Here is a 13,138-nt window from a genome sequence, read left to right as displayed (position 1 = left end):
TGAGTGAAGACTCCATTGTTAGTGCTTTCCAAAATGCAAAAGGATTTTGGAATCGTGTAACAAATGAGTTCAATCAAGCATGTGGGTCGGAAAGGTCTTCCGATTCAATTAGCGGTAGATGGAAATATATTTCAAAAGTGATGAACAAGTTTGTCGCAATTGTGAATGCGGTAGAAGCTCGACATGTAAGTGGTACAACAATACAAAGCCGGGTAATTACAACGTTGTCAATTTGGAATTTATTGATTATCTTAGTCTTAGTCTAATTATTTCTGTCTTAGTCTAATTATCTTAGTGTATTTATTATTTCCATTTTAGTCTTAGTCTAATTATTATTTTAGTTTAATTATCTTAGTCTTAGTGATTATTTTAGTCTAATTACCACCATTTTATTTTTTAGTTGTCCGAGGTAAGGATGACGTACCAACTACAAGAAAAAACGGCTTTTTCACTTGATCATTGTTACGTTATACTCAAGGATAATCCAAAGTGGAGTAACGCTTTTGAGGCAAGGTCAAGCCGCCCCACAAAGGGAAAATGTTGCAAAAATAATGGTGAAGATTCAACTTCTAATTCACCCAGTGTTGGTGGAGTTGAATTGGAGGGTTCTCAAGAAATAGAGCGTCCTCAAGAAATGGAGCGTCCTCTTGGATCGAAGAAAGCCAAGTCCAAGAGGAACCAAGAAAAATCAGTTGGTATGTTGGAGGGTTATTTTACACGTTTAGAAGATACATTTTCACAGGATGCAAATGAAACACAAAAATGCTTAGAACTTAGGGAAAGGGAACTTGCATATGGTCAAAGAACTGTGATGGCAAGAGAAGAAAAAAATCAGATTCAAATGGAAAAAAATCAAGTTCAATTGGAAAAAAATCGGCTTCAAAAGATGCAATATGAAGCTAAGATTTTAGCGACCGATACAAGTGTCCTCCATCCTGATACCGCTTTTTTAATCGAGCAACAACAAGCTGAAATACGTGCTGAATGGGCAAGGGCTAGAGGTGCTTCTAGCTCTAACTAAGCTTATGTAATATCTAGTATTTTATTTTAATTAAAACACTATGTATTTTAATTAATGCACTATGTATTTTAATTTCACTGTCTTTTAATTAATGCACTATGTATTTTAATTTCACTGTCTTTTTAATTAATGCACTATGTATTTTAATTTCATTGTATTTTTAATTAATGAACTATGTATTTTTATCTCACTGTTTTTTTTAAATTAATGCACTATGTATGTTCTTTCCAATATAATTATTTTCATAGAAATACAATTACCAATAAAATTAAAATACATTGTAATATAGTTCATTAAAACACAACTCATTAAACACATAAGAATTTATTGGAATTACATAGGAAATACATTAGGAAATATATAGAAAATACATAGGAAATACGTTGGAACTTAATAGTTCATGTTAGAAAATACATAGGAAATACGGCTGAACTTAATAGTTCACGTTAGGAAATACATAGGAAATACACTTTCATTTCCATTTTAATTTTCGCCTCCTTCTCCCTCATCTGGATCCGACCAATTTGGATCATAAATTGGTACCGGATCTGCTGTTTCTTCAATGCCAGTCCAATTCCAAACATGTTCAACTAAGTCCTTTTGAAGATTAGTATGTGTAACTTCATTTCTGATTTTATTTCTTGCTTCAATCATCTGATAGACAAAATAAAAACCATCCTCTTCCCGAAAGAGCGCAGGTATTGTTTCTTTCCTCTGACCTTTCCAATTCCAAACTCTACTTTCACGTTCATTCTCAACAATCATATTATGCATTATAATGCATGCCTTCATTATGTCTCCAAGAACAACAACACTATGACAACGCGCAGAAGCCTTAACAATATGCCATCGTGCCTGCAAAAATCCAAACGTCCTTTCAACATCCTTTCTTGCAGCTTCTTGACGTTGAGTAAAGATCTTTTCATGCTTATTTCTTGGATAACGAATGGCTTGAATAAATGTGCCCCATTTTGGGTAAATACCATCAGCAAGATAATATCCCATATCGTAGTCATTACCATTCACATTAAATGCAACAGCAGGAGCCTCACCTTGCTCTAATGATTCAAAAACATGAGAACGATGAAGCACGTTAATGTCATTATGCGAACCTGGTAAGCCGAAGAAGAAATGCCGGATCAGCGAAAGATCTCACTGGCGGCTTCAAGTATCAAAGTTGATTGGTTCCTTCTTGTACCCTACATGTGTTCCAACCCATCCACTTGGACAATTCTTCCACACCCAGTGCATACAGTCGATTGATCCAAGCATTCCTGGAAAACCCCTTGCCGCATTTTCAGCTAATATCCTAGCGATTAATGCGCCTCGGTTGGTCGTCTCAAGTACTCTTCCTCAAACAATGATTGTGATTATTGTCTTGCACTAACGCTTCATAGATACATTTCTTTGTGGAATCTCCAATTTGTAAATACTCATCCGTTGAATCGAAGGAAGAACAACCGGTTGCTAATTGTGCAACTGCAGCTAGTCCCTTCTGTAACCCAGAAATTGCTTGCCGACCGAATCCATCCACCTTGTCTTTAAAGTAATCGTCGAATGATGCAACAGTTTGCAACATATACATAAAAAACTCTCTTGTCATCCTGTACCTTTGCCTAAACTTATGAAGAGGCCACCTACAAGGTGTTGTGAAGTAATCCCTCATTATCTTTTGTTTACTGAAATCACCACCATCTCTAAACGTGTACTCTCTGCCTTTCACAGATCCACCGCGTTTGTCTGTATCCACATCTTCAATTTCAATGGCTGCTTGAGTCATTAATTCCCCAACAGTGGATAATAATTGCAATCTCCTCCTCCTCCTTCGCCTCATCATATTATTATGCTCATCTCTTACTCTTTCCATGTAGTCATCTTCAGCAGAAGTATCAGAAGACGACTCGGTAAAACCAGAAGACGAACTATTACTACTAGATCCTCCCCATAACCTTTGGTTATATGCAATTCTTTCTTCTTTAGACATTTTTCCTATTTTTAGCTTGGTTGTGGGGAAGAAGATGGTTGTTTGTTTGTTTGATCTAAAAGAAAGAAGAGTAAAACGAAATATGAAAGGTAAGGTCACATGTGATAAGGTCACATGTGATACTTCGATTTTGGTCCACTTACCAATTGACAACACATTTTATCATATTTTTGTTCACTCTCCAAGTGACAACACATTGTATCCAAATGTCTATCCAAATGTACCCTCAATAATTCCAACGGGCCACCATCCCCATCCATAATTCCAATGTTTGGAATAGTAAAAAGCGCAGTGGCATGGACCTAAAAACCAGATGGGATGTTACATTCTGTCTCGGTCTAAAAAAACCAGACGGGATGTTACATTTCGTCTCGGTATCCCCATACACTATTCCTGTCAGAACCAAACCACCTGTAAAAATGAGTGATATTCCATCAAAATTTTCTGTTTCAGCAAAGACAGGAAATGAGTGAAATGCGAGGTCTAGCCTAACCTACGAACTGTTGGAATGAGTGAAATGAGTGAAACGAGTGAAATGAGTGAAACGAGTGAAATGAGTGAAACGAATGTGAAATTTTTGGAAACATATGAACTTATACTTTGGAAACATACAAACTTATAAATTTTTCATTTTTTTTGCCATAACCGTACCTCATTTGTTTTATTGACATATTCATATCCAAAACCTACTAATATACTTTGAAAATAATAAATAAGACAAACAACAATCATGAACAACACCCAAGTCTAACACAGAAACTCAGTAAAAAAACTAACTTATAATTTCTAAAAAAAATTGGACATAACCTCCTTTGTTTAATGACATATTCATATCCAAATTAAACTCATCAAATAAAAACCTGCTTACAAACAACAATCCCAAATGTCATAAGACAAGTAGTGGCGCACAGTTATTACAAACTACAAAAAAATATCTACTGAGACCTCCTCCCCCTACGAGAAGGCTCGGTCGAAGAGCTCTCCCCCCTACGTCGTTGTCGCCTTTCTAGTTGAGGTTGAGCTTGAGGTGTGGCACTTCCAGCATTCTCCAACTCTTGCACACGTCTCTGAAGCTGCAAAGTTCGATTTCACTCTTCTTGTATTCTTGTAAGTACTCAAAACTGCGACGAGAGGACTCTATGAAGGATGCACGCATGGCATAACTGAGAGAGCTGTAGTTAAGGAGCTCCTACCTTACTTCATCCTGTTTAACAAAACAAATGCATGTTAGGGGTTACAGTGAATAATAATAATAACAAATCATGAATAAATTCAAATCATACTAACCTCGACTAAGCGCTCAAACAGAAATCGACAAATCTGCTACCTGCGGCATCATCTTGGTGGAATAGGTATGCTCATATCTTGCCCCCGAGAAGTAATCATGCTCGGTGCCAAAGGTCATCATCATCAAATATCGTGGAGTTCTTTGCAACATCGAATATCATGAAAACACCGGCTGTGGATCGTGGCAATTCCACTCCTCACGGGAAATGAATGTCGGGCCTCAATGCTTCAGAAGTAACCCCTTCAAAATTGGTGCCCCGGTATAACGCACCTAGCAAGAGACTCGACCAACCCTCTTCTAATATAAGTCATAGTCTCCCGTAAAAATGAAAGCTGATGCGTCTGGCCACTCATTTGGGTTTGCTCTATAGTGTGAAAGAGCAGTAGGAAGAATATCAGAGGTTGTCATATCTATGGGTGGTGGGTAAGGTATAACAATCTCTCCAGATACTTGCCGCCAACATCTGTCCCCAAGGTACCATGCAATGACTAACCCTATAAGTATCATTCGCCGCTGAGAAAGAAACATTGCTCGATGACACATATAGGATAGTCTACGGTACTCAGTGTTCTCTGGAACATCTGGAATATCCGCATAAGGGGTCTGAAAGATGAAGGACTCGGCCCAGGGTTGCCACTCAATTCGGGTAGCTCCTAAAAGCTCAATCTGTTGACGAGTGTTATGAATATTATGCGATAGGTCCCCATACCCCCTCTGCCTACGATGAAGCCCCCATGCTTGAATACGTGGAATCAGGTCATGAGTCTCATCCTCTTCCAACCTCTTCAACACATGATGCATCACACAAAAATGTTCGTACCACCAATACTAAATCAATAGATAAAATACACTATCAATATATATATATATATATATACATGTCAACATTAATAATTAGATAAATACATGAAATGAAACAATAACTTAATAAATAAGACTTACCGGTATAATCCAAACAAAGCTACACAAATTGCCTTTAGCGGCTTTCGTCTCAACTGCGAGGTCTAGCCAGCGGTAAAAGTATGCCAAGATGGATTGACCCCAGTCATAATCCCACATCCTCTCGTCTAAGGCAATGCCATCCACCCGATACGTAAATAACTATCAGCATATCCAAATAATACCGCACCAACAAAGTAGAAGAGGAAGGCACGTACATATTCGTGGATCGACTCCTCACCAATATGATAGTCTTTCGACTTCTCCTTGAGTCTATTCAAATATCTCGAAGTAAACCAACTCATATTTATAGCTCCTCCCTTAAACTGCTCAGCTGATAATCTCAAAAACCCGTCTTCCTCATCATCTTCAACCAAATCAAAACCTTCAAAGAAACTCATCGCCGTAGTAAAAACCTCTAAAGTTTCATCAAAAGGAACAACATCTCCATAACCAATTGAGATACCCGTGAGCATTGTGAAATCAAGAGGGGTAATCCCAAGCTCACCCCATGGGAAATGGAATATGTGGATAGTTTGCCACCACCGCTCAACTATCTCAAACAACAACGCTTGATCATTTTGTCCCAAATTAGAATTCAAAAAGTTCCCAAATAGTGTGGCGGCTATAATGTTGGTAACCGTGACAAAATTAGGATCTGTTTTTGATTTCATACAACGCCACCACGACGCAACATTTGAAAGTGCACAACGCACTTTCCATAGGTGTACTTTATATATTCAACCAACACGTAATACGATATAATTACAACTATTTTTTTAAAAAAATAATGCTACAAATTCAAACTAATTACACAACAACAAACTTGATATAAATTAACATAAATAATAATAATTAACATAAAAAAAAAATCTTAAACTTACTTGAGACTCCTCCACTCGATTTGCTATGTGTCGGACTGATGTTGACGCTAATGGTGGGTGTTCCTCGATTTCACAACGCGGTGAAAAATTGAACCCAAGTTCAATTTCGTTATCCTCTCCCACATTTTGCGCTCTTAACGACGATCATTTTTGCCCCTTTTTTTTGGATATTTTGACATTTTCAAACCATCGGGAATGCTCTTCATGTGGTGAGGTTGGTGGGGAATCATTAGGGGGGGGGGGGGGGTGTGGAAAAGTCATTAGGAATAGAAGTTTGTCATAAAAGGTTGTTAATGGAGGCTAGAAAATCGCAATTTTGGCTGGGAAGGAAGTAAAAATGGAGCATGTTCGCGTCTGTTCATATTGAGTCATCAGACGGGATGTTACATTCCGTCTCAATCAAAAACCTCCAGACGGAATCTAACATCCCGTCAGAGATATTTTATTCACCTTTGCATTGCACAACTTCACCTTGTTTTTTACCGTTTTGGTGAAAAGGGGGTGAATAAGTGTTGAGGTGGTGGTGATAAGGACGGGATTGCAAATGCTCTTAGAAAAGTAGTCGCACCGGTTTTTTATATCTTCTTTTTTGATAAATGCATTTTTCTTTTGCGATACCAACAACACAAAGACATTCTGTCGGACGGTTGCCTAATCTGGTTTTCTATATCTTTTTTCAAAAGATTATATCCATGTGAATTTCATCTTAAAAAACTATCTAAAATTATATATGAACAAACTCTTTTGAACAAACCCTGTTGAACAAACTGATGTGGCACTCATCAGGCAGGGATGCGTGTGTATTGCTCCAAGAAGTACTGCAATCAAGGTCTCTTTGCTTGCCACGTAGTTTGTTCACTTAGAAAAACTCAAAAACTATATGCACTTCATTTTCGGTCAGGGCTACCTTGACATCACTCCGCGCAATCTTAACGGTCGTGGCTTTTTTCACCAAATAAATACCCCAAAAGAAAAACGGGCCTGAATGGTAATTTGACGTACTAACTAAACCCAAAACCCAAGCTTCCTAACCTAGGAACACGAAGAGACAGTTATCTCCGTTGTCTTGTCTCACTCAAGTGCGAAGAACAAAAATGTACTGAACTCAGGTACATTGATTTAAGTTGGAACAAATTGTCAGGGAATATTCCGGCGAAGCTTGTATTCTTGAAAATTGGAAGAAGCAATCTGACAGGAGTGCTATCCCCTTCTTTAGGTAATCTTTCGTCGCTTCAAATCTTCTCTACACTTCAAAATAAATTGGTTGGAAGTATTCCAGCCACCTTTGATAGACTGTCAAGCTTAACATACTTCAATGTTGGAGTTAATAGACTGTTTGGTGAAGTCCCGTTAACAATTTTCAACATATCATCCTTGAATCTCTTAGGAATTGCCGGTAACCAATTTAGTGGTAGTCTTCCATTAGACATGGGCATCACCTTCCTAATCTCTTTGCTTTCATTGGTGGTGGAAATCAACTTTCTGGACTACTCCCAGTTTCATTATCTAATGCTTCTAAACTTCAAACATTTGATATTTCAACAAACAAATTTGAAGGACATGGTCCTAAGGATTTTCAATTCCCTCTAACTATTGAAGATATAAGTTTTGGACGCAATCGTCTAGGAACGGGAGAAGCTCATGATTGAGTTTTATCACTTATTTGACCAACTCTAGTAATCTAAAAATGTTGGCCTTGCACCAAAACAATTTTGGAGGTGTTCTCCCGAACTCTATTATCAATCTCTCCAACCAAATTGAGAAGTTGTATCTAGGATACGATCAAATATCTGGAATCATCCCAGAAGGGATTGGGAACCTGGTCAATTTGTTTCTATTATCTCTTGCTACTAATAACTTTTATGGTAGTATTCCATCTTCTGTTGGAAAACTTTGTAGTGGGTTATATCTGCACGGAAACAAATTGTCTGGACCGATCCCATCTTCTCTCGCAGACAATACCAAATTGAGTTTGTTGTGGTTAGGAAGGAACAGACATTCCTTCCAGTCTTGGTGCTCTAGGCCAATTGCAAGAACTGCAACAAAACAACCTAAATGGTATCCTACCAAAAGAGATTTTTAATATTCCCACTCTGCTTTATCTTAATTTCTCTATGAACTCCTTAACTAGTTCCCTACCTTTAGAAGTAGGAAAACTAAAAAATCTTGTTGATATCACGGCCTCTGGAAATAAGTTGTCTGGTTTAAAAACGGTTTAAACCTCCATAACTATGCTAACAACGGTTTGCAAGATAAACTTATAAAGATTGTAGATCCAATACTTATATCTGAAGGAGATGACACTTTAGGAGATACTAATACCATGAGAATCAGCAGTCACAGAAGAACAAAACTGCTAGAGTGCATGACTGCAATAGTCAGAATTGGGGTTGCATGTTCTGTGGAGTCAGAATTGGGGTTGCATGTTCTGTGGAATAATCACCATCAGAGAGAATGGATATTAGAGATGTCAGTAGAGAATTGCACGCTATCAGAGACACATTTCTTGGTACTAGGATTCACGGAGAACGTAACTTAGTCTAACGACAGTTTAAATGAAAGGCAAAATCACATCTTTTACAAAATAAATGAATATGAAAGAGATAGCCAAGGCTCGAAAATCTGGTGAGAGTCTTTATTTTTTTTCATTAAAGTTGAATGTGAAGTATGGCGTGTTAATAATGTTATAATCTATGTTAGTCAGTATTTGAAGTATTTACCTTTCAGTTCTCTTTTGTTTCTTAGTCAGTATTTGAAGTATTGCCAAGAAATTTGTGATTTTCATTGCTCCAGGTATGTCATGAGTCCTCCAATAAGGAAACTCGGACACGGTAAAGCACTTCAAGCTGCCCTTTCAACCGGAACTTTGCAGGTTACTTTTTCTTTGGCTGATTTTTTGAAATTGAGAGCGTCTTCCTCATATATCTTTTTGCGTTAAAAAATATCTTGCATTGAAAAATGTATTTAAGTCTAATTCCTCAGGGACAATATATCCCAAAAAATTTAATCACATGAAAAGCAAAAAAAAAAAAAAAAACATTATGTGTTGTCCATGAATATCTCATACTCATGAATATGATATCTTGTGTAAATGTATGTTGTCTATGAAATTCCTTGGGCTGTGAGAACAGACAGTCTACAGTATCTAGTTCTTACGTGAGATAGTTCAATTTTAAAATCATGACTGCTTTCTCTGGTGTATTTTTCTACTTCTCTTAGTTGTTCTATCGTGTATTGGACTCTTATCAGCTGAAAGGACAATTAGGTTTACTAGCATGACTTTGATAAACATTTTGGTTTCCATTGATTCGTCTCATGAGTCACACAGTATTGCATTTATTATGTAATCGTGCTGCAGAAGCTAGGAAATTCCTAAATAGCCTGTTGCTTTCTTTTGTGCAGCTTGTACATTCAATTCAACACAAAAAGCTCTTGGGATCGATGATTTTCGGAAAATTCCTAATGGTGTCAATGGTAATCTCTAGTTCTTGCCACCTTAAGGGTATTTTTTGAAAGTTAATTTGGTTGTACAGGGTAACTGAAATGACACATTTTTTGTTCAATTTTTTTTTTTTTTTTGGGCTGATAATTGAACTTGACCTTAGTTATTCTCCTTGTTAATTCACTGGGCCATCTGGAATTTTCAGGAATTGAAGAGAGAATGCATCTTATTTGGGACACAATGGTGGTAAGTTGTCTCGGACTTTTAGCTGGCTTCTGTAAACAAAATGCCTGTACTTGGCAATGTATCTACTTTCATTAATCTTACTTTTTCAAATGATTTGATGCAGGAGTCTGGTCAAATTTCTGTTACTAATTTTGTGCGAGTAACAAGTACTGAATGGTATGCATATATTCTGGCTTCTTTATTAGCTCTGCATGGCATACCGGATAGAGTAGTATCTCTGTATTTGTAATACTGATGATAAAAGAGCTATGCCACCGACACTGGTAGGGCTTCTATTTGGAAGTACCAATGCAGTAGAGTAAGGAGTTAGGGTTAAGTAGTATTACACACACACACACCCCCTAGATGAGCCAATTAGGATTTCCTCCACTAGATGGGAAATTAGGGTCTCCCCCCAAACACACGGTCAACTTGGTTTGACTATTAACTTTTAAGTCAAATGGCTGAAAATAACACGATTGCCCCCACCTAATTAAAATTGAACGCTTGTTTTTTGAAAACAATGAGGGCATTTGTGTAATTTTCAGTTGCTTGACTTGAAATTTAGCAGTCAATCCAAATTGACCGTGTGTTTAGGGGGGAGCTTCTCTAATTGGCCATCTAGTGGGGGGGTAATACTAGTTAACCCAAGGAGTTATGCTTCAGTTGTACGGTTGCTGACTGAAGCAGAAAATCTGAGAGTTTTAATCTCCCATAGCCATTTGGTTAGATAGGAAAGTGGGATCCACCGACTATATTGTCAGGAGCCAGGACGTCCCTCTTGCTGTATGTGTGCTAAGTGAAGGAATTTTGGAGCGTGGAAGTATGGAATCATGTTCTTTGTTATTAGATAATCTTTTTTACATCATCTGCTCTTACTTGGAGTACCATCTGCTTTGAAAACCGTCATCAATCAACTACGCAAATGAATGACAAGTTTCAGCGTAGCGCATTATTGCCTTTTTATATTTGACACAAAAGGGTATTAATAAGATTGATAATTTACTTTTTGCTAATGCTTTCTATTAATTCTATGACTCAGTTGGATGATGCCATCTGTATATTAAAGGACTTGACGTGAATGATATTTGCAGTGCTCAAATATTCAATATATACCCGAGAAAAGGAGCAATTCTTGCTGGATCCGATGCTGATATAATCATATTCAACCCAAATTCAAGCTTCAAAATATCTGCAAGATCTCATCATTCGAGATCAGACACAAATGTGTATGAAGGAAGGAGAGGAAAGGTACTCATTGTAAAACTTATTTATACCTTTCTCCATTAATGAATTGGTTAAAATTCTTACAATATCTGGCAAGTGAAACTTCTATATCACTTTAGGTTCATGGTGGCCACTGTAATTCGTGTTGTACACTTGATCATTGTGACAAACCTTTGATAGACTTGACTGCTTTTATTGGATAATTAGGGGTTGAGACGAAATAAGCATTTGAGAAACAGCATGAGTATGTTCAAAATAGTCCCATAGTTAATAGTTTCTTTTGAACCATCCTACCCTCCTCATAAAAATAATTGACAAACACTAGTTAGTGTCTATTAGGTTTTGGAAGAAGTAGCCTTTGATTATGCATGTTTGCATGCAGTTCACACAGTTGTAATTCCAGTCTATCCCAACTTAGCTGTGTTGTATATTTGTACTAGTATACTGCATTGCAGTGGGGAGTGAGCGAAGCCCTGCGCATGCCATGGTTGTTCAATTGAATGTCACTCTTAGCTCGTGTTTGATTTGTCATAATTTAAAATTCTCAATCTCAATCTCACCCAACGAAAAAATGACAAACGCAATCTCAAATGCAAATGAAAAATGACAAATGTAATCATATTACCAATCTCAATCCGACTCACGATCAAACGTGGTCTGACAAATGCAACCAATGGTGACAAATGTGATCATACTACCAATCTCAATCCGACTCACGATCAAACGTGGTCTGCCAAATGCAACCAATGGTCTCAACGTAAATAGTGTATTTAATCACTAAAGGGTGACAAAATGAATCTCGGTTAACATCATAACAACTACAAGTTGCCACACAAAAACCAGACATTTGTGTCTCCCCATAAATAATTGGATCGTGAAATACTGATAACTTAAGTCACAATTACAGTATCAAACCAAAACCATTTCCAAACTAATCAATAACAGTGATTTAACAGATCCGAAAAATGAATCACACTAAGAACTCATAAAAATTCCAACATCTAAACAACAGGAAAAAAAAAAAAAAAACAAACAAACAAACAAACCAAACCAAACTAATCAATAACAATGATTTAACAGAACCGAAAAATGAATCACACTAAGAACTCATAAAAATTCCAACAAAAAAAAAAAAAAAAACCAACCAACCAAACATACCCATCTCTTAAAAACCAATTTCATTCCATGTACAAGTAACAATATCACGAAAGGACGAAAACTTAAGTTACCCAACATAACATAATCAATCGGAAAAAAAAATACTCACGTGAGATTTTCTTCAATAAAGGTTCAAGCAACTTCTCTAAGAATCCACGGATTGATAGCTTGGTGCACCAAACAAAGAAGCAACCAATTTAAGCCTCAGCAAACTTTTCAAGCATCTATACAAAAAGTGAAACAATTCAATGCAAAGAACTGTGATGTTGGGGGATTTACAATGCAAACCCGAGTAATTGAGAGAGATGGGAGAGGCGGTCGAGTGATTGAGAGAGAGAGATAGAGGAGTTTTGAGGCGGTCGAGTGATTGAGAGAGAGAGAGATGGGTGAAGGAGAAAGGGTATTGGGGGCGAAGAAAAAATGAGAGAGAAATTGAGGACAGACAGACAGAAACCAACCAAGTTGGTTTTTGTCCGCATAGCCTCCCTTCTGCCAAGATCGTTCGCTCCGCTCATTTGATTACGCTGTTAATTTTCAAATTGTTTCTTTGCAGGGAAAAGTTGAAGTGACTATTTCAGGAGGCAGAATTGTGCGGGAGAATGACGAACTCAAGGTTGCGCCTGGCTCTGGGAAGTATATAGAAATGCCACCCTTTGGTCATATATTTAGTGGCATTGACAGAATTGATGCTGCATATCTCTCTTCCCTGCATGCTCCTGTACAACGCCTCAGGACTGCTTCTTGGGATTCAGATTATTATTTTAGTATTATTTACTGGTAAAAAACGGAAGTGGAATAGATTCAATAGAAGCAAATGCATTAAAAAGAAAAACAATATAGTCTCGTTTGAATATTGTACTATCCATAAACAATGAAGTCTGTACATCCCGATTATAAAAGTATTGTTGTGCCTATCCACCCTATAAAGTCGTGGAAAAAATGTCTTGCTTCTGCACTTCCTTTGTTCCGT

General features: G+C 37.3%; 1 protein-coding gene across 2 annotated transcripts; it reads left to right on the top strand.

Moving 5' to 3' along the window:
- The first annotated feature begins 7,052 nt into the window (after positions 1–7,052).
- Positions 7,053–13,003, top strand: LOC147484569 (dihydropyrimidinase-like). 2 transcript variants are annotated; one of them, XM_086575653.1, is made up of 7 exons: positions 7,053–7,332; positions 8,910–8,988; positions 9,519–9,590; positions 9,764–9,804; positions 9,908–9,939; positions 10,878–11,034; positions 12,722–13,003. In XM_086575653.1, the coding sequence occupies exons 4-7, from the start codon at positions 9,778–9,780 to the stop codon at positions 12,947–12,949; spliced, it is 444 nt and encodes a 147-aa protein (XP_086431779.1). In that variant the 5' UTR covers positions 7,053–7,332; positions 8,910–8,988; positions 9,519–9,590; positions 9,764–9,777; the 3' UTR covers positions 12,950–13,003. The 2 variants fall into 2 exon arrangements, with proteins under 2 accessions (XP_086431779.1, XP_086431778.1); XM_086575652.1 differs by having other exon boundaries at positions 9,908–9,960.
- The last annotated feature ends 135 nt before the right edge of the window (positions 13,004–13,138 follow it).

The sequence above is a fragment of the Coptis chinensis genome, chromosome 8 (assembly GCF_015680905.1).
Source record: "Coptis chinensis isolate HL-2020 chromosome 8, ASM1568090v1, whole genome shotgun sequence".
In the NCBI taxonomy this organism is placed as follows: Eukaryota; Viridiplantae; Streptophyta; class Magnoliopsida; order Ranunculales; family Ranunculaceae; genus Coptis; species Coptis chinensis.
Note: the sequence above shows the minus strand (reverse complement) of the source record. Positions and strands in the feature narration are given on the sequence as shown.

Coding starts and splice junctions, on each gene's coding strand:
- LOC147484569 (XM_086575652.1), top strand. CDS start 9,778: ATGCATCTTATTTGGGACACAATGGTG. Junction 9,805..9,907: donor TTATTTGGGACACAATGGTG/GTAAGTTGTCTC, acceptor GATTTGATGCAG/GAGTCTGGTCAAATTTCTGT. Junction 9,961..10,877: donor CGAGTAACAAGTACTGAATG/GTATGCATATAT, acceptor TGATATTTGCAG/TGCTCAAATATTCAATATAT.